This window comes from Babylonia areolata, chromosome 12 (assembly GCF_041734735.1).
Source record: "Babylonia areolata isolate BAREFJ2019XMU chromosome 12, ASM4173473v1, whole genome shotgun sequence".
Classification (NCBI taxonomy): Eukaryota; Metazoa; Mollusca; class Gastropoda; order Neogastropoda; family Buccinidae; genus Babylonia; species Babylonia areolata.
Genome location: NC_134887.1, coordinates 4,372,878 through 4,392,597, shown reverse-complemented (window position 1 = coordinate 4,392,597; position 19,720 = coordinate 4,372,878). Strand labels below are relative to the sequence as shown.

At 45.1% G+C, this 19,720-nt stretch overlaps 5 protein-coding genes and 1 pseudogene across 11 annotated transcripts in view; 2 read left to right on the top strand and 4 right to left on the bottom strand.

Annotated features, from left to right (window-relative positions):
* Nucleotides 1-3,122: 3,122 nt before the first annotated feature.
* Nucleotides 3,123-3,654, bottom strand: LOC143288017 (histone H2A-like; annotated as a pseudogene).
* Nucleotides 3,655-7,088: 3,434 nt separating this feature from the next.
* The window catches only part of LOC143288343 (uncharacterized), a 63,279-nt gene continuing 50,647 nt past the window's right edge, over nt 7,089-19,720 (bottom strand). For all 7 annotated transcript variants that reach the window (XM_076596720.1, XM_076596723.1, XM_076596716.1 and 4 more), the window contains 3 exons: nt 15,139-15,307; nt 10,596-10,804; nt 7,089-7,174 (listed from right to left, as the gene is read on the bottom strand). Coding sequence is in view for 1 of the 7 variants with exons in the window: in XM_076596719.1 (XP_076452834.1) it covers nt 15,276-15,307 (32 nt within the window). In the remaining 6 variants the exon portion in view is untranslated. The remainder of the gene's footprint in view (nt 7,175-10,595; nt 10,805-15,138; nt 15,308-19,720) is intronic.
* Nucleotides 12,034-12,520, top strand: LOC143288016 (histone H2B, gonadal). Its single transcript, XM_076596269.1, has one exon. The coding sequence runs from the start codon at nt 12,049-12,051 to the stop codon at nt 12,415-12,417; it is 369 nt and encodes a 122-aa protein (XP_076452384.1). The 5' UTR covers nt 12,034-12,048; the 3' UTR covers nt 12,418-12,520.
* On the top strand, nt 14,123-15,145 carry LOC143288339 (histone H3). Its single transcript, XM_076596711.1, has one exon. The coding sequence runs from the start codon at nt 14,325-14,327 to the stop codon at nt 14,733-14,735; it is 411 nt and encodes a 136-aa protein (XP_076452826.1). The 5' UTR covers nt 14,123-14,324; the 3' UTR covers nt 14,736-15,145.
* Nucleotides 15,579-16,313, bottom strand: LOC143288015 (histone H4). The gene has a single exon (XM_076596268.1). It carries the CDS (start codon nt 16,157-16,159, stop codon nt 15,848-15,850), a length of 312 nt encoding a protein of 103 aa, XP_076452383.1. The 5' UTR covers nt 16,160-16,313; the 3' UTR covers nt 15,579-15,847.
* On the bottom strand, nt 17,940-18,590 carry LOC143288014 (histone H2A). The gene has a single exon (XM_076596267.1). It carries the CDS (start codon nt 18,491-18,493, stop codon nt 18,104-18,106), a length of 390 nt encoding a protein of 129 aa, XP_076452382.1. The 5' UTR covers nt 18,494-18,590; the 3' UTR covers nt 17,940-18,103.

Genomic DNA, 19,720 nt, shown 5'->3' with positions numbered 1-19,720 from the left:
CACGTAGTCCATTTAGTAGAAACAATCAAAAGAAGCTTCATTCTAGGCAAGGGGCAAAATAAGACCACCCTAGCCACGTTCTTTGACATCAAGAAAGCATTCGACACAGTCTGGCATGCCAAACTACTCGACAAGCTGCGACAAATAGGTATAACAGGAAGGCTCTACCACTTCATCCAAGATTTCCTAGACTCCAGGCAAATGACTGTGAAAGTAGGCTCGGCCATATCCGACACACACACACTAGACATGGGAGTCCCACAGGGTAGTGTTATAGCCCCTACACTTTTCAGCATCATGCTACATGACATCTCATCCGAATTTGGGAAAGAGGACCAAAAACTAAGACACTACGCAACTATCTCACTGTTCGCAGATGACCTTGCCATCTGGCATACACAGCCAACCCACAACTTCATTATGCATGAACTCCTATATCAAAGAGGCATCAACGAAATCCAAGAATATCTAAAAAGAAATGGCTTCCAGCTGTCAGCAGAGAAGACGACCTTTATGGTCTTCACTCGCCACCCAGCCGATAGAGACAAATATCGTATCAGACTAGACAACACAATCATACAACCCAGCAAAGAAACCAAGTTCCTAGGAGTGACCATAGACCAAAACCTAACATGGCATACGCACATTACAAAAACCATAAATAAAACCATGCGCTCCATCAATCTAATCAAACAGCTGACCAAGGAAACATGGGCCACACCAGAGACATTGGTCTACCTCACTGGATCCCTGATCCGCTCCAAGCTCCTATACGGCCACGAAGCCTTCTTCACAGCCTCAGATACCCAATGGGAAAAACTTGAACGGGTAGAAAGATCAGCAATCAGACACGCACTAGGGCTTCCAAAATGGACCGCCAAAGACCTGGTCTACCAGGAGGCAGGCTGGCTCCCCCTTAGAGAGGAAAGTAGGCGACGCTGTGCTAACTTCGAAGTCCGCTGTACATCAGTACCTACCACCATCAGAGACACTCTACGAACGGACATCTCAAGCGGCCAAAAAGCATACAGAAAAAACAACTGCATCAAGAAACCAAAAAGGCACAGGCAAACCACACTACTACAACACCACACCCGACAGATATGGGAGGACAGGAATCAAAACAAACTCGACCCAGTCGTTCCAAGCCAGGTATCCCACCCCCACCTGCCGGCCCTGCACCATGGATATGGGAAAAGCCAACCATCATCCACACCTACGGACCTGAACCAAAAAAAAGAAACCCACTAGCCATAGCTACATTAGCCAAAACAAAAATACATGAACAATTCCCCGCTACACCTAAAGGTGTACACTGACGGCTCCATATGCAACAATGGAGACGCAGGGTGCGCACTTGCCATTCCAGACTTAAAAATCACCAAAAGATATAAACTCAACACCGGAATTAGCATATTTACGGCGGAACTATATGCCATCTATATGACATGCCCCCAGTCCCAGCAGGAGTGGTACTGCTGACAGACTCCAAGTCGTCACTACAGGCCTTGACCCACAGGGGGACAGATAATAGAAGAGGCCTACAACAGTAGATCCTCTTCCTAGCACATCAAATTATCAAAAAGGGCACTGATCTCACACTCATGTGGTTACCTTCACACACAGGGATATTAGAAAATGACATGGCTGACAAAGCAGCCATAGAATACGGCTCCCCTACACAAGTAGGGCACTCTATAACTGAAATCACAAACATGATACAACAATCATAACTGCACATATATGTGTTAAAAGCGCCGTGTTTAAATGTTAAAACATATAGCTCAGATTTGTTTAAGGTTGGAATTGGCTCATTTTACATAAAATCAAGAAATTATGGTCTGTCACTCAACATACCCATCTGATTCAAAGGGTAAAACAATGTTTTATAAAAATGAGCCAACATTGACCTTTTCACCTAATTGCACTCTCATCGATGCGACAGATATTGATTTATTCAAGGGGTATAACTTTGTACCTGTGCATTAAATGCAGTCCCTTTGGTCCAGGATTCGGCCATACCATGTTGAAAATAAGGGTTGTCAGACCACCGATTCATTATTATCAGTATTGTTATCATTGGTATTATTATTATCTTATTTTTTTGTTATTATCAATATTATTAGTAGTATTATCATTATTACCATCATTATTAACGTCGGGTCCACAAAGTACCTGGATAGGTGACCACCTGGGAACACAGGGAACTGTTTGCATTCCTTTATATTTCACTTAACTTCATCAAATCGTGACTGGGTTTTTTCTCCTTCTATTCTATCATCTATGTCAATGCTTTACACTGACACAGGATTGGCTTTCCAGGCCTGATCACCGCGTTGGGGTTGAGTGAAGATCAGGCATCAGTCTGCTCCTCTTTATGTTTTTAGTTATTATTTTTTGTGTGTGTGTCTATATGTTCTTTTCCTCCAGTTTATATTATTTCATTATCTGTCTTCTATATGTTTGTTCACATTTATGTGCTTATTTGTTCATTTATTCTTTATCCATTATTTATGTTCATTTCTTCTTGTTCTTTTCCTCCAGTTTATGTTATTTCATTATCCTTCTGCTTACTTTTTTCTTTTCTTTATTTTCCTATTGAAGTTCATTTCTTTACTTATCTATTCATTCATTTAATCATGTATCCACTTGTTTGTTTCTGCTCTTTCTCTTTCTTCTTCCTTTCTCTCCCTCCACCCCCTTTCCCCTCAAGGCCTGGTTGATCACGTTGCAGCATGTGCTTGGCAGATGTTAGATGTGTGCCAATGTATCAGTATGTGTAGAACATAGCAGCAGCAGCAGCAGCAGCAGCTCCTCGACACACAGAACACAACACAGACTGACTGGCAGCTGTGGACATGTCAGCGACAACACAAAAGAAACTATGATGCAGCGTGATCGACCATGTGTATGTATGTACATATGTATGTATGTGTGTATGTAGGTAACTATCTGTGGTGTGTGCGTGCAGGGGGTGGGGGAGGAGCGATGCCACACGTATCACATGCAACCAGTCGATAAGTTGGTTAGCTGATCAGTCAGTGCCTATAAGGCAGTTTCTCTGTCTATCTATTTATCATGTGTAATTTGTGTGCACACATGTGTTGTGCCGGTATATAACGTATGCATTATTTTGTGTCAGTGTGTTGCAAAGTAAGCATCTGACACATCCAGACGCATCACAACACAACTTTGTGGCAGCGAGATTGGCCAACCCACTCGGGAAAAAGGGTGGTCCTTAAAAGGACCTGGGTCACTTAGTGGAAAGTGAGTGATGAGTGCTCCCTTAGGCTTTGCCGCCGGGGGCCTTGGTCTGGGACTTCTTGGGCAGAAGCACAGCCTGGATGTTGGGCAGCACACCACCCTGAGCGATAGTCACACCGGACAGGAGCTTGTTCAGCTCCTCGTCGTTGCGGATGGCCAGCTGAATGTGACGAGGGATGATTCTCGTCTTCTTGTTGTCATGGGCGGTGTTGCCTGCCAACTCCAGCACTTCAGCGGCCAAGTATTCCAGCACGGCGGCCAGGTACACAGGGGCTCCAGCACCCACACGCTCAGCATAGTTGCCTTTGCGCAGGAGACGGTGGATACGCCCCACGGGGAACTGCAGTCCCGCGCGACTTGACTTTTTCCTCCTTTACCACGTCCAGACATGTTTCTCAGTTTCAGTTGACAGCCAGTAGCAAACTGACCTCCCTGGAGCGCCCCAGCAGCATTTTATTCAAGACCGTCATGAAGCCTGCACACAGCCCGCTCGCTTCACCGATCGACCAATGGCAGTCGCGCCGTAAAGCACAGCCGCCTTCCGACCCGACGTCCGAGATATTTGCAGCTCGCGCCGCACGCCCTGCATTCTCAGGGGCGGAGCACTTAATATGTACCTGTCCATTTAACTCAGTCATTCCAAGCAGCCTGGACTGCTGTTCGGCTGTAGTACAGCCAAACAACATTAGTGAGTTGTCGCTGTGAGGAAATCATTCCCACCGGGGAATTTTTCCACAATTTCATTGCCAGGACCGGGCCCAGTGACCTCAAGGTAGCCGGGCCCGAACCCAGGTCCTCCAAAATGACCGGGTGGGTCAAAAAAGTGTGGGGGGGGGAAGGTCCGTCTGATGGTACGGGGGTCTCTTCCCCCTAACCACCCCCTGTCCGTTTAGTGGTTTCAGCTGGGGTGAAGGGACCGCGCGGACATCCTGGCTGGTCCCCGCCCCCTTCCCGACCTCGTCTGTCCCTTTCCCCGCGGGGCTCGGGACAGGGTCTGCTTTTGTTTTCTTTGGGGTAAAATTCCCACCAGCCGAAGGCGTGGTGGAAATCCCCCTCTTTCTTTTTTTGTTAACATTGATCTCTATCATCGGGGGGGAAGAGGGGGGTTTGTCCTGAAGACAGCTGGTGTAAAGCACAGGGGAGTCAATGCTCACAAGTGAATCATCACTCGTGAGTGACTCCACGACTGTGAACTTGTCTATGATTTTATTTGAATTCATAATAAAATATCACATTCACTCACGCGCAAAGAAAAGACATTAGGAAGGAATCTGTGTTAGATGAAGTGAGAAGGGGGAGAGAAAAGAAAATATAAGGAAAATACAAGAAATATTACGTAAACAATGAAGTAAATATAAGGAAAATAAGAAAAGTATCAACGTAAACAATAAAGTGAATATTAAAAAAAAAAAACCACCAACAGCAACGGCAATGAGAGAAGAGGGGTGCAGAAGTGAGGAACGAGTGCGTTTATTTATTGTTTATTTTTGAATGAAGGTACTCCCCTTGCGCCGAAGAAGGCAAGACCGGGCCGCCCGAGCCAGGAGGAAGGCCGCCGCCCGCAGGGTCATCCAAAGGGGAGAAGCGCAAGGGGGGTCAAACAGCAATCCAACCCCCAGCCACCAAGAGCCACCAAGAGCCAGCCACCAAGCCACCAGCAAGCAGACCAGGTCAGCCAGCCTCACGTGAAATAAGTGTCCAAATAATATTTAGTGAGTTCGAGCTCAGCAGCAGCTGAATGAATGAATGACTGCTTGGAATGACCGAGTTAAATGGACAGGTACATATTAAGTGCTCCGCCCCTCAGAACACCACCGAAGGCGTCATAAAACCAGTGGCGGTGGGTGTGGACCTTGAGGGGTATCTCACATACATCCCGGGTGCCATCAAGATTACCCGATTGAACAACAAAGATGGCTCGCCGTCTCAGGCGGTGAGGGTGATTTTTGACGCCCCCCTGCTGCCGGAGACGGTGACCATCGGGGTCCAAGAATATGTGGTCACTCCCTATGTGGCCCCGGTCAGGCGGTGCACTAAATGCTGCCGTCTTGGGCACACCAAGACCAATTGCCGCAGCAAGATAGTGGTGTGTCCGCGATGTGCACAGAGGGGCCACGGTGCGGGAGAGTGTGTCGAAAGAATACATAAATGCGTAAATTGTGGAGGCTCCCACTCGGCTGCCCCGAGCACAGGGTACGGCAAAGAGCAAATAAAATTAGATCCAGCGCATACCTCCTGTATTCGGAGGCGGTCCGACGAGCCAGAGAGCAGCTGAAGGAGGAGAGTGAGAGAGCGGAGGCGGCTAGGGTGACCGGTCAGAACCGTGTACCCCATGACTCCTTCTGGAGACCGGAGGTAACTACGGCACCGTTGGCGCCAGCCGCCTCCACTCCTAAAAACAGTCAAACGTATGCCCAAATTGTGAAACGGGCGGCTGGGACAGTTGTGTTTGGGGAAGAGAGGGCCTTGAGCCTGCACCCCCCAGCTTCAAAGAAAATAAGAAAAAACAGTCTTACAACTAGAGCGCCGGCACTAAAAAAAAAATCAAAACAACTAATAACAAGAAAGGCAAGGCCTTCAAGACCCACTTGTGATACACTTTTTAAAAAATCCAAGTTTTTAGGTATTGAGTATAATGCATTTACTGTTATATTTATATTTTTTGTATTCTCTAAACTTGGCACTTTGATCTGATATTCGACCCAACAAAGGATCTGTCATTATTATCATTTTTTGTTCAAACAGGAACTTCTTTTGCTAAGCATGGAAGTTTTATTTATTGCAAACGTTTTGGTTTAGATAGCAGAACAAGGGAAATTACTCTGCTGGGGAACTTACTTTGCTTTAAACTGATCTTTCTCATCTTAAACATTACATTTTGAAATTATACTCAATACATAAAAAGCTTGGATTTTTTTTTAAAAAGTGCATCACAAGTGAGTCTTGAAGGCCTTGCCTCTCTTGTTTCAAAATATAATGTTTAAGATGAGAAAGATCAGTTTAAAGCAAATTAACTCCACTAGCATTACAGAGTAATTTCCCCTTTTTACTATCTGCACCAAAACGTTTGCAAAATAAATAAAAATTCCATGCTTAGCAAAAGAAGTTCCTGTTTGAACAAAAAATGATAATAATGACTGCTCTAGCTGTTGGGTCAGAATATCAGATCAAAGTGCCAAGTTTAGAGAATACAAAAAATATAAATATAACAGTAAATGCAGTTTGCATATAATTAGGCTTCATTCTTTATTTTTTTGTGCCAATCCCAGAAGCGCAATATTGTTTTAAACAAGATGACTGGAAAGAACTGGATTTTTCCTATTTTTATGCCAAAGTTGGTGTCAACTGACAAAGTAGTTGCAGAGAAAATGTCAATGTTAAAGTTTACCACGGACACACAGACACACACACACACATACACACACACAGACAACCGAACACCGGGTTAAAACATAGACTCACTTTGTTTACACAAGTGAGTCAATGAAGAAAAAACTGGAAGAAAAAAAAGAAAGAAGACATACAAACAGAGATTCAAGAAAAGATCCTACAGCACACTATTACACAATTAGATAACTTGGTTGAAACCAAGATCTTAGAATATAGTAAGAGGATAGAACAAGACAAACTAAAAAATCAACTGAAAGAAATGGAAAAAATCAAAAGTAAAATTGACATGACAGAAGACAAGCCATTTGAAATAGGTTTCCTCTCCTCCACCCTGGCTGAATTGGGTAGGGCCCGATCGGATGGCGACCTCAGGGAGCTCCTTGAGGTCCTCCGCCGGGCCTTCCAGGTATCGTTCCCCAACAAATCAGCGGCGCCGCCTGAGTGGTTCGTGACGGGGGGGGAACTATGGCAGATGGCCTCCCTGGCCTGCGGGGTTGGGGGAACTTGTTACAACCCAGACCTAGTGAACACAACCAATAACAGGACATAATTATGGACAGGTACCCTGATAACCAAAGAACCACTGTTGACAATACAAATGATAGAGACAGCAACATGACGGCCAAAGACATACTAAACCTGCTACAATGGAACTGTAGATCCATAAAAACCACTTACGATTATCTCCTTCACTTCTTACATAACAGTGACCACATCTATCATGTTCTGTGTTTACAGTCACTTAATGTTCCATACCCCGACTTGCCCATAATAGAAGGTTACTATTACCCACCCCAAGTAAGTAATAAGTTAAATAAAGTTTACACAGCAACTTATGTTCACACACACTGTCAGTACACATACATTTCCTCTCCGATTGAAAATGATGACGGCCACACATACGTAAACTCCATACAAATAACTCTTGCTGACAAAAAAAACGAATATTGTTAACCTCTATTATCCGAAAGGATGTGCCCGGTCGGGGTGTACAGACTGGTTACAAAACTTAGACAACAATAAAAAATGGATTATAGTCGGCGACTTCAACTGCCGCCACCCCAGCTGGGAACATTCAAGTAACATGTATACAGGGGGAGGCGGAGCCCTCCATCAAAACATAGTAGACTCAGACCTAGTTCTACTGAACGACGGAACACCAACAAGATTACCAGACAGACAGACAGACAGACTGACTGCGATTGACCTGACGTTAGTTAGCTCCGACCTGACCGTGGCATGTGAATGGACGGTGGAGGATGACCCCCTCCGCTCTGACCACATGCCAATCAAATTACAAATACACACAGACTTTACACAAACAGACACTGTTGTAAAATCAACATACAACTATGAGAAAGCAGACTGGACCCAATTTAGCAACTATTTAGAATTGATAGACCCTGACCACCTGTATGACGCAAATCTAGAAATCCATTATAATAACATAAGAGAAAACATTATTTCTGCAGCAAACAGCTCCATCCCAGTTAAAAATGTCACAAATAAAACGAACAGACGTAGACTGAACCCCTGGTGGAACGAAGTATGCCACCAGGCGGTAAAAGAAAAAAGACAGGCCTGTGCCGCTTTCAAGAGAAGTCCAGGCGACTTGACCTTCGCGGAAAAGAAAAATAAGGAAAAATACTGTGACATTACGATCGCCAGAGCTAAGCTTGAGTACTTTAGTAAATTAAATAATAAGATAATTGATTTTAGAAATTTGGGACAAGCGTGGAAAGCTATTAAAAAGCTCAAATTTAAAGGGGCTCTCCCCGAGCCCCCACTCAAGAATGGAGGCGGGTACACCGCCAATAATCAGGAAAAGGCGGACGTGCTGGCCCTCTCTTTTGCAAGGGCCAGCCAGACCGCGTCCCTGGGCCAGAGGGAACAGGAGAGGAGGAGGTCCAAGGGACTCGTCCCCGACCCCCCTCCCTGCAATACCATACATAATGCTCCACTGACAAAAAAAGAAATTATAGAAACTTTAAACGGTATAAAAAATATAAACAAAGCAACTGGCACTGATCCAATCTCATATAAAATGTTAGGAAGGCTTCCCCCCAATATGATAGATGCCCTATATAGATTTTATGAGAGATGTTGGACGGAGGGGGCCATACCACAGGCCTGGAGGGACGCCATGGTAGTGGGCGTCCATAAGCCAGGGAAACCCAAGGGGTCCCCAGACTCTTACCGCCCCATCTCTCTCACACCTCACCTAGGAAAAATTTTCGAAAGAATTGTTAAGAATAGGCTAGAGAACTTTTTAGAAAAAAATCACATTATTCCATCTTTTCAGGCAGGATTTAGAGTAGGCAGGAGCTGCACAGACCATCTAGTTAGTTTAAATTGCAATATAAAGAAAGCCCTTGCTAAAAAAAATAAAGTTTTTGCTACTTTTTTTGATATTAAAGGTGCCTACAACTCAGTGTGGCACAACAAATTACTTTTTAAATTAGGTAAGATAGGGATTAATGGTAAAATGTATGATTTCATTAAGCAATTTTTAAGTAGTAGAACACTCAGAGTACGGGTGGGTAACGCCCTTTCACGAACATATAAGCTCGACATGGGCGTCCCACAGGGAAGCATCATAGCTCCCACCTTGTTTAATATTATGTTGTATGATATGAATAAGTTAAATTTTAGAAAATGTTCTGTACTGGTGTACGCTGATGACATGGTTTTATGGTCAGAAGCCTACAAGTCACGGTCTGTTAACAAATACGATAAAGCCTTAAAAGATTTTCAATATGATATAGACCTACTTACCACTTATTTATTTTATAACGGTTTTTTCTTCTCAACAGGTAAATGTGTATTTATGGTTTTTAGCAGAAAAAGGGACACTGATTTTAGTGTACACATTTATGATGACGTCATAAAACAGGCGAAACAAGTAAAATTTCTGGGCGTCATTTTTACTGAAACTCTTAACTGGAACACGCACATTAATTACCTGATAAGTAAATCTACCTCAGCCATTAATTTTATCAAAATATTATCTAAAGAAAAATGGGCCTCTGACCTTAAGGTCCGTGTAAACTTAGTTAGGGCCCTGGTAAGGTCACGCCTCCTGTATGGACAGGAGGTTTTTTTCAATGCACCTGCGTCAACGATGCAACGACTGGAACGAATCGAAATAAGGGCTCTTAAGGTAGCCCTTGATCTCCCCAGATATGCCACTACCTTACAAATCTATCGGGACATAGATTGGATGCCCCTGCCCTATACAATTAAATTAAATTGTTCAAACTATGCCATACGTTCTTTTGCGACTGAAAACCCTACACAGGCTGTCTTCTCACCACTCTATGGAGATGAAAGTAATATTACCAACTTTCAAAAAATTAAGGAAAAAACACCACATATATACAGAACAATCACACAAATCACGGATTACATTACACCTACACTTAAAGATGCAGAAATAAATACAAACTTTATTACTAAACCATTCTCTGTTCCTCTTCCTTCTTGGATGTTGGAACCACTAACGGTAGATACTTCACTCGAAGAAATATCAAAGAAATACCAACCAAATATTATTAGTTACAAAGCAAAAGAAAAAATCCAGTCCATTGCACATTCACTTCAAATTTATACTGATGGCTCCAAACTAGACAATACACATATTGGCAGCTCCTTCTCCATCCCCGCTCTAAAAGTCACACACAAATATAAGTTAAATGATAATATATCCATTTTCACTGCAGAACTCTGGGCCATTTGTATGGCCTGTACATACATCAACGATATGCAGAACCCTCCCATCTCAGTTGCGATCCTCTCCGACTCCAAGTCAGCTATAACAGCAATTAAAAATAATACATCAAACAGAAACGAAATAATTAAAGAAATATTACTCCTAAATCACCAAATCGTTACCAAAGGTACCTTAATAAAACTAATCTGGATCCCCTCGCATTCAGATATACCTGGTAACGATTTGGCAGATAGAGCCGCCAAGGAGGCGGCCATGGGCCGGACAATCAACGTCTCGAACGTGGGCCTCTCGGTTTCAGAGGCGAGATCAATGACCAGACGGGCAGTCCGCACCCAGTGGGAGGCAGAACTGGGCCGAGTGGCCGCTGTTCGCGGGTGGGACCCGTCCCGTGTTAGAGGAGGTCTCTTCCTCCGGGTCCCACTGCACATACAAAAATTGACCTTTCGCATCAGGACAGATGGCATCAAATCCAAATTCAATCAGACAACAATATTTAAATATGAAACATCTTTTTGACCCCTGCACAGAAATTCACTCACACTTTTCCGAATTAAGATTATTGTTAGAATCAGCAAAACTAACATGCACACATGTCACAACAACTAGGAAGGGCCCACTAGGGTGGACACCCCTCATTAAATTTGCAGAACTTATAAATACCTTAGAAAGAGGCTATCTGTTCTGATGGCGACATCCCGATCTTTCGACTTCCATGCGTCCCACAATTTCCCCTCCCCCATCCTCCCCGGCCCTCCGTCCCTCCACCGCCCCGTCCCGCTCCTTCCCCTTGTCCCATCGTTTCTGACCCTCCCCCCCTCCCCACCCCCCCCCCCCCTTCCTCCCGCTCTTTTTCCCCGCTCGGACTCCATTTGCTGTACCGTGGGAGCGAAGGGGTTTCTCCTTGCCACCCCCACCCGCGTTATGAGCTGAGCCATACTCACCATATATACACGACAATACATGAACTCTTGTTGGAAGGGAGGGAGCGAAGGGGTATCGCTCCTCGCGACTTTTGCCCCCACCCTCTTCTTAGACAGTAATGAAAAAAAAAAAAAATTTTTTTTTTAACCTCTTGTGTTATTATTATTGACGTATTTTAAATGAAAGATATGAGCCCTTGTTTGGAGGGGAGGGAGCGAAGGGGTATTGTGTCGCTCCTCGCGGTTCTGCCCCCACCCTCCACCCCGACAGTGTATATCACATAAATAGTGGTGCTCTATATTTTGAGTAATGTTATATTTTATAAACTTGCACTTCTTAGTCATTCAATATTTAGTCCATAAAAGATGTCTTTTACATGAGTATGAAGTGTAGCTGTGTATATACGTTTATGTCTTGCTTCTTTTCTGTACATTCTTCTTTGTTACAGTTTTTAATCAGGTGGCCCTGAGATTTTATCTATTTTTAAACGATTTAAATAAAGATATCTTATCGGCCCCTCCCCATGGACAGCAGCCTCGGAGCATACAATAATATCGATATTTTAGACGTAACTCTTATTACATGCACACAACATATTTCTCATCAGTTCCTAACCCCCTCTTTTTTTCCTGTTTGTTTTTCCAACAGCAACGGCAAACACCAATGTCTCACATGGCGACCGCCGGAAGACGTTAAACCCTATAGTTCCGCCTTGCATTCAGTCACTCGTTCAACGTGCGACAATGCCACCCAAAGTCAGCTCCAAAGGTGCCAAGAAAGCCGGCAAGGCTAAGGCCGTCCGTGCCGGAGACAAGAAGCGCAAGAGGAAGAGGAAGGAAAGTTATGCTATCTACATCTACAAGGTGCTGAAGCAGGTGCATCCTGACACTGGTATCAGCAGCAAAGCCATGTCCATCATGAACAGCTTCGTTAACGATATCTTTGAGAGAATCGCCGCTGAAGCTTCCAGACTGGCCCACTACAACAAGCGTTCCACCATCACCAGCCGCGAGATCCAGACTGCTGTGCGTCTGCTGCTGCCTGGTGAACTGGCCAAACACGCTGTCAGCGAGGGTACCAAGGCCGTCACCAAGTACACCAGCAGCAAGTAGACCTGCCTTCCTTCCGAAGGAACAGCTTTCCCTGCTGTCCAAAGGCCCTTCTCAGGGCCACCCATCTTTTCCAAAGCGAGACTGGTCTATCTTGTTGACTCAGTTGTCATAAATAATTATAGTAAGATAGTAAGAGCTGAGCTGAACATAAATCAGATCTACCACTGAACTCGAACTCGATCTGTTTAATTCTAATGTCAGCCAATAATTCAATATACATACACACACACATACATACATACATACATACATATACCAGAGGATACGAAAAGTAAATGTTTCTACAACAACACGACGACGTACACTGAACGTAGATGTGTGCGTATACCAGTTATTACGATGTGTGCATGCATGATTATATTCGCTCTTCCCCACACCACCACCCAACCGCTGAACCCACAACCCCCACCCTAGTAGTAGTAGTAGCAGTATCAGATAACAAATAGCTATCAGTGATATTTCCACTGAAGAACACACTGCCATGTCAAAGATGGTGTCAGTGACCCTGATCAAGGCAACACAAGCCTGCACACGCCGGCCGACAACCATCTCAGTACACGCGAACACGCATACATGAACACACACACACACACACACACACACACACACACACACACACACACACACACACTCTCTCTCTCTCTCTCTTTACTGTGTCAGTCAGTCGATCGGTCAGTCAGTCAGTCAGTGCAATCACTTGGTCACACACACACGCGCGCGCTCTCAATCAGTACCGTCACTGTCAGTCAGTCAGTTGGTCAGTGCAATCACACACACACACACACACGTATACACATGTACACGCACGCGCGCACACACACACACACACACACACTCTCTCTCTATCTCTCAGTCAGTACCGTCACTGTGTCAGTCAGTCGGCCAGTGCAATCACACACACACACACACACAAACACACGCGCGCGCTCTCTCAGTCAGTACCGTCACTGTGTCAGTCAGTCAGTTGGTCAGTGCAATCACACACACACACACACACACACTCTCTCTCTCTCTCTCTCTCAGTCAGTACAGTCACTGTGTCAGTCAGTGCAATCACACACACACACACACAGATTCGTATACACATGTACACACACACACACACACACATGCACACGCACGTAACCACACACACACACACACAACACACACTCTCTCTCTCTCAGTCAGTACCGTCACTGTGTCAGTCAGTGCAATCACACACACACACACACAGATACGTATACACATGTACACACACACACACACACACATGCACACGCACGTATTCACACACACACACACACTCTCTCTCTCTCAGTCAGTACCGTCACTGTGTCAGTCAGTGCAATCACACACACACACACACACACACACACACAACACACACACACACTCTCTCTCTCTCTCTCAGTCAGTACCGTCACTGTGTCAGTCAGTGCAATCACACACACACACACACACACACACACATACGTATACACATGTACACACACCCACATGCACACACACGCAACACACAGACACAGACACACACACACACACACACACTTGGTCGTCAGCACCATTGCCTCAGGATATCTAGGTCAGATATATCTAGGTCAGATATAATTATCTGTCTGTGCGGTTTCAGTCAGTCAGTCAGTCAGTCAGTGCAATCACACACACACGCACACACACACACACACACACACACACACCGACACACACAGACTTGGTCGTCAGTTACTGTGTCAGTCGCAGCAGTACCAGTACTGCCCTGTGGGGCAGATTTCATTGGCCATGAAGAGACGTAAGCTTGGCGACGATTGGTTGGTTCACCACCGCCACCGCTCGACTTGCACTGGCCCCGCTGCCCGGTATATAAGGGCCTCGCGGCGGCGAGTCGGATTCACCGTCTCTCTCGCTGAAAGACACGAACAAAGAAAATGGCCCGTACCAAGCAGACAGCCCGTAAGTCGACCGGAGGGAAAGCTCCACGCAAGCAGCTGGCCACCAAGGCTGCACGCAAGAGCGCCCCTGCCACGGGAGGTGTGAAGAAACCTCACCGTTACAGGCCCGGTACAGTGGCTCTTCGTGAGATCCGTCGTTACCAGAAGAGCACTGAGCTGCTGATCCGCAAGCTGCCCTTCCAGCGTCTGGTCCGTGAGATCGCTCAGGACTTCAAGACTGACCTGCGTTTCCAGAGCTCTGCCGTCATGGCCCTGCAGGAAGCCAGCGAGGCCTACCTGGTCGGTCTGTTCGAGGACACCAACCTGTGTGCCATCCACGCCAAGCGTGTGACCATCATGCCCAAGGACATCCAGCTGGCCCGTCGTATCCGAGGAGAGCGTGCTTAAGTTCAGCAGCACCCCGGCACATACATCACATCAAGGTCCTTTTCAGGACCACCCTCATTTTCCCAAGAGAGCTGGTCTTTCTCATTGCATATATATAAACATAATATGATATATCCTATCCTATCATATATCATGTCATATCAAATCATATCATATCATGTGTGTGAATACTGTACCTTAAAATCGCAGCCACAGCAAAATGAACAAATAAATAAATTATCATGAAAACATGACACCACACCACATCAGATCAGATCAGATGTATATATACATAGCATGAGAACAAAACAGCATTCAGCAATTACCAAGCCTCAGCTAAGAGCATATACACATACATACATTAAGAGGGGGATGGACACATCAAGTTGATCAGTGAAAATAAACAGATAGGTCTACGACATACAACTACTCCAGCCTCCTTAGCTCTGGTCACGACGGGTCAGGGGGCAGAGGTTAGCGGCAGCCATTGACAGTCGATCGAGTACGACAGTTCACAGTTCACAGGTCGGGTCAAAGGTTAGCAGCAGCCGCAAGCCATTCTCAGTCTCTCTCCTCATTGGTCCACAACACGCCTGCCCACCAATCAAAAGCACGTCGTAACAACTCCCTGCTCTCTCTGTGTGTGTGTGTGTGTGTGTGTATGTGTGTGCACCTTTCAACTCTGACCTCTCCAGCTCCCGTCGCCGCGTTTTTGCCCTTCTCTTCCTAGGTCTTTTTTTTTTTTTTTATATATATATATATATATATTTTTTTTTAGCTTTTCAAAACCCTCTCTTGTCTGTGTGTCTGCGTAGCATGTCAGCTGAGCTGAGCTGAGCTGTGGTTAGGTGAGGTTAGCTTAGCTTAACTTAACTTAGCTTGGGTTAGGTGAGATAATATTAGCTGCTAGGTATCTAACGAACACACTCGCTCGCTGGACTGGTCAGTGACAACAATGATGCAACTGCATCACAGCTTACTGTGCCGCACACACACACACACACACGCAACACACACTGGCTGGAAAATGACACACAATGGGACACACCAGCTCTCTTGTGAAAATTTGGTAGCCCTAAAAAGGGCTTGATTGAGTGGGTCTGGGAAGAGGGGCAGACAGCAGTTGCTGTTGTCTAACCGCCGAAGCCGTACAGGGTGCGACCCTGACGCTTCAGTGCGTACACCACATCCATGGCCGTCACTGTCTTCCTCTTGGCATGCTCCGTGTAAGTGACAGCGTCCCGGATAACGTTCTCAAGGAAAACCTTGAGCACACCACGGGTCTCCTCGTAGATCAAGCCGGAGATACGCTTCACACCACCACGACGTGCCAGACGACGGATAGCGGGCTTCGTGATACCCTGGATGTTGTCACGAAGAACTTTGCGGTGACGCTTGGCGCCCCCCTTTCCCAGGCCCTTACCTCCTTTGCCGCGACCAGACATGTTTCTCCTTTGGCAACTGTACTGCAACAGAATGTAAATCGCACAGTTTTTCAGCCTTTTATGCGCAGCTGCCGTCTCTCAAAGAACGACACGGAGCAGCCTCACGACGTTGTTTTCATTGGTTGAAAGGCCTCCCAGCCAGCCACTCGCTGTCCATGTTTTATCTGACCCCTGAACCACAATGGCGGACTCGGTTCACAGGTCATAGCCAAGGGCGATAATAAACATATACACAATCGGTCTCTCTCTCTCTCTCTCTCTCAACTAAATATATATTTGTACATGTCTGTGTGTGTCTGAAACAACGGCACATGCACGTAAGACTGCCAGTGTGCTTATATCTCCACCGTTGGAAAACAATTAGGTAGTCAGTCAGTCAGTCAGTCAGTGTGTGGTGACTGAGTGTGTGTGTGTGTATGTGTGTGTGTGTGTGTGTGTGTGTGTGTGTGTGTGTGTGTGTGTGTGTTTGTGAGCGGCTGAGCGTGTGTGCATGTCTATATGTTTGTTCACATTTATGTGCTTATTTGTTCATTTATTCTTTATCATTATTGTCTTCTTATTTATGTTCATTTCTTCTTCTTTTCCTCCAGTTTATATTATTTCATTATCTGTCTTCTGTATGTTTGTTCACATTTATGTGCTTATTTGTTCATTTATTCTTTATCATTATTGTCTCCTTACTTATGTTCATTTCTTCTTCTTTTCCTCCAGTTTATATTATTTCATTATCTGTCTTCTGTATGTTTGTTCACATTTATGTGCTTATTTGTTCATTTATTCTTTATCATTATTGTCTCCTTACTTATGTTCATTTCTTCTTCTTTTCCTCCAGTTTATATTATTTCATTATCTGTCTTCTGTATGTTTGTTCACATTTATGTGCTTATTTGTTCATTTATTCTTTATCATTATTGTCTCCTTACTTATGTTCATTTCTTCTTCTTTTCCTCCAGTTTATATTATTTCATTATCTGTCTTCTATGTGTTTGTTCACATTTATGTGCTTATTTGTTCATTTATTCTTTATCATTATTGTCTCCTTACTTATGTTCATTTCTTCTTCTTTTCCTCCAGTTTATATTATTTCATTATCTGTCTTCTGTATGTTTGTTCACATTTATGTGCTTATTTGTTGATTTATTCTTTATCATTATTGTCTTCTTATTTATGTTCATTTCTTCTTCTTTTCCTCCTGTTTATGTTATTTCATTATCTGTCTGCTTACTTTTTTCTTTTCTTTATTTTCCTATTGAAGTTCATTTCTTTACTTATCTATTCATTCATTTAATTATGTATCCACTTGTTTGTTTCTGCTCTTTCTCTTTCTTCTTCCTTTCTCTCCCTCCACCCCCTTTCCCCTCAAGGCCTGGTTGATCACGTTGCAGCATGTGCTTGGCAGATGTTAGATGTGTGCCAATGTATCAGTATGTGTAGAACATAGCAGCAGCAGCAGCAGCAGCAGCAGCAGCAGCAGCTCCTCGACACACAGAACACAACACAGACTGACTGGCAGCTGTGGACATGTCAGCGACAACACAAAAGAAACTATGATGCAGCGTGATCGACCATGTGTATGTATGTACGCATGTATGTATGTATGTGTGTATGTAGGTAGGTAGGTAGGTATTTATCTGTGGTGTGTGCGTGCAGGGGGTGGGGGGAGGAGCGATGCCACACGTATCACATGCAACCAGTCGATCAGCTGATCAGTCAGTTTCTCTGTCTATCTATTTATCATGTGTAATTTGTGTGCACACATGTGTTGTGCCGGTATATAACGTATGCATTATTTTGTGTCAGTGTGTTGCAAAGTAAGCATCTGACACATCCAGACGCATCACAACACAACTTTGTGGCAGCGAGATTGGCCAACCCACTCGGGAAAAAGGGTGGTCCTTAAAAGGACCTGGGTCACTTAGTGGAAAGTGAGTGATGAGTGCTCCCTTAGGCTTTGCCGCCGGGGGCCTTGGTCTGGGACTTCTTGGGCAGAAGCACAGCCTGGATGTTGGGCAGCACACCACCCTGAGCGATAGTCACACCGGACAGGAGCTTGTTCAGCTCCTCGTCGTTGCGGATGGCCAGCTGAAGGTGACGAGGGATGATTCTCGTCTTCTTGTTGTCACGGGCGGCGTTGCCTGCCAACTCCAGCACTTCAGCGGCCAAGTACTCCAGCACGGCGGCCAGGTACACAGGGGCTCCAGCACCCACACGCTCAGCATAGTTGCCTTTGCGCAGGAGACGGTGGATACGCCCCACGGGGAACTGCAGTCCCGCGCGAGAAGAGCGGGACTTGCTCTTTCCCTTGACTTTTCCTCCTTTACCACGTCCAGACATGTTTTTTCACTTTCAGTTGATAGCAAGTAGCAAACTGACCTCACTGCAGCGCCCCAGCAGCGTTTTATTCAAGACCGTCATGAAGCCTGCACACAGCCCGCTCGCTTCACCGATCGACCAATGGCAGTCGCGCCGTAAGGCACAGCCGCCTTCCGACCCGACGCCCGAGATATTCGCAGCTCGCGCCGCGCGCCTTGCATTACAGTCACTTAATGTTCCATACCCCGACTTGCCCATAATAGAAGGTTACTATTACCCACCCCAAGTAAGTAATAAGTTAAATAAAGTTTACACAGCAACTTATGTTCACACACACTGTCAGTACACATACATTTCCTCTCCGATTGAAAATGATGACGGCCACACATACGTAAACTCCATACAAATAACTCTTGCTGACAAAAAAACGAATATTGTTAACCTCTATTATCCGAAAGGATGTGCCCGGTCGGGGTGTACAGACTGGTTACAAAACTTAGACAACAATAAAAAATGGATTATAGTCGGCGACTTCAACTGCCGCCACCCCAGCTGGGAACATTCAAGTAACATGTATACAGGGGGAGGCGGAGCCCTCCATCAAAACATAGTAGACTCAGACCTAGTTCTACTGAACGACGGAACACCAACAAGATTACCAGACAGACAGACAGACAGACTGACTGCGATTGACCTGACGTTAGTTAGCTCCGACCTGACCGTGGCATGTGAATGGACGGTGGAGGATGACCCCCTCCGCTCTGACCACATGCCAATCAAATTACAAATACACACAGACTTTACACAAACAGACACTGTTGTAAAATCAACATACAACTATGAGAAAGCAGACTGGACCCAATTTAGCAACTATTTAGAATTGATAGACCCTGACCACCTGTATGACGCAAATCTAGAAATCCATTATAATAACATAAGAGAAAACATTATTTCTGCAGCAAACAGCTCCATCCCAGTTAAAAATGTCACAAATAAAACGAACAGACGTAGACTGAACCCCTGGTGGAACGAAGTATGCCACCAGGCGGTAAAAGAAAAAAGACAGGCCTGTGCCGCTTTCAAGAGAAGTCCAGGCGACTTGACCTTCGCGGAAAAGAAAAATAAGGAAAAATACTGTGACATTACGATCGCCAGAGCTAAGCTTGAGTACTTTAGTAAATTAAATAATAAGATAATTGATTTTAGAAATTTGGGACAAGCGTGGAAAGCTATTAAAAAGCTCAAATT

Bases quoted from the DNA above. Each gene is read 5' to 3' on its own strand.
- LOC143288016 (XM_076596269.1), top strand. From the start codon at position 12,049: ATGCCACCCAAAGTCAGCTCCAAAGGTGCCAAGAAAGCCGGCAAGGCT.
- LOC143288014 (XM_076596267.1), bottom strand. From the start codon at position 18,493: ATGTCTGGACGTGGTAAAGGAGGAAAAGTCAAGGGAAAGAGCAAGTCC.
- LOC143288015 (XM_076596268.1), bottom strand. From the start codon at position 16,159: ATGTCTGGTCGCGGCAAAGGAGGTAAGGGCCTGGGAAAGGGGGGCGCC.
- LOC143288339 (XM_076596711.1), top strand. From the start codon at position 14,325: ATGGCCCGTACCAAGCAGACAGCCCGTAAGTCGACCGGAGGGAAAGCT.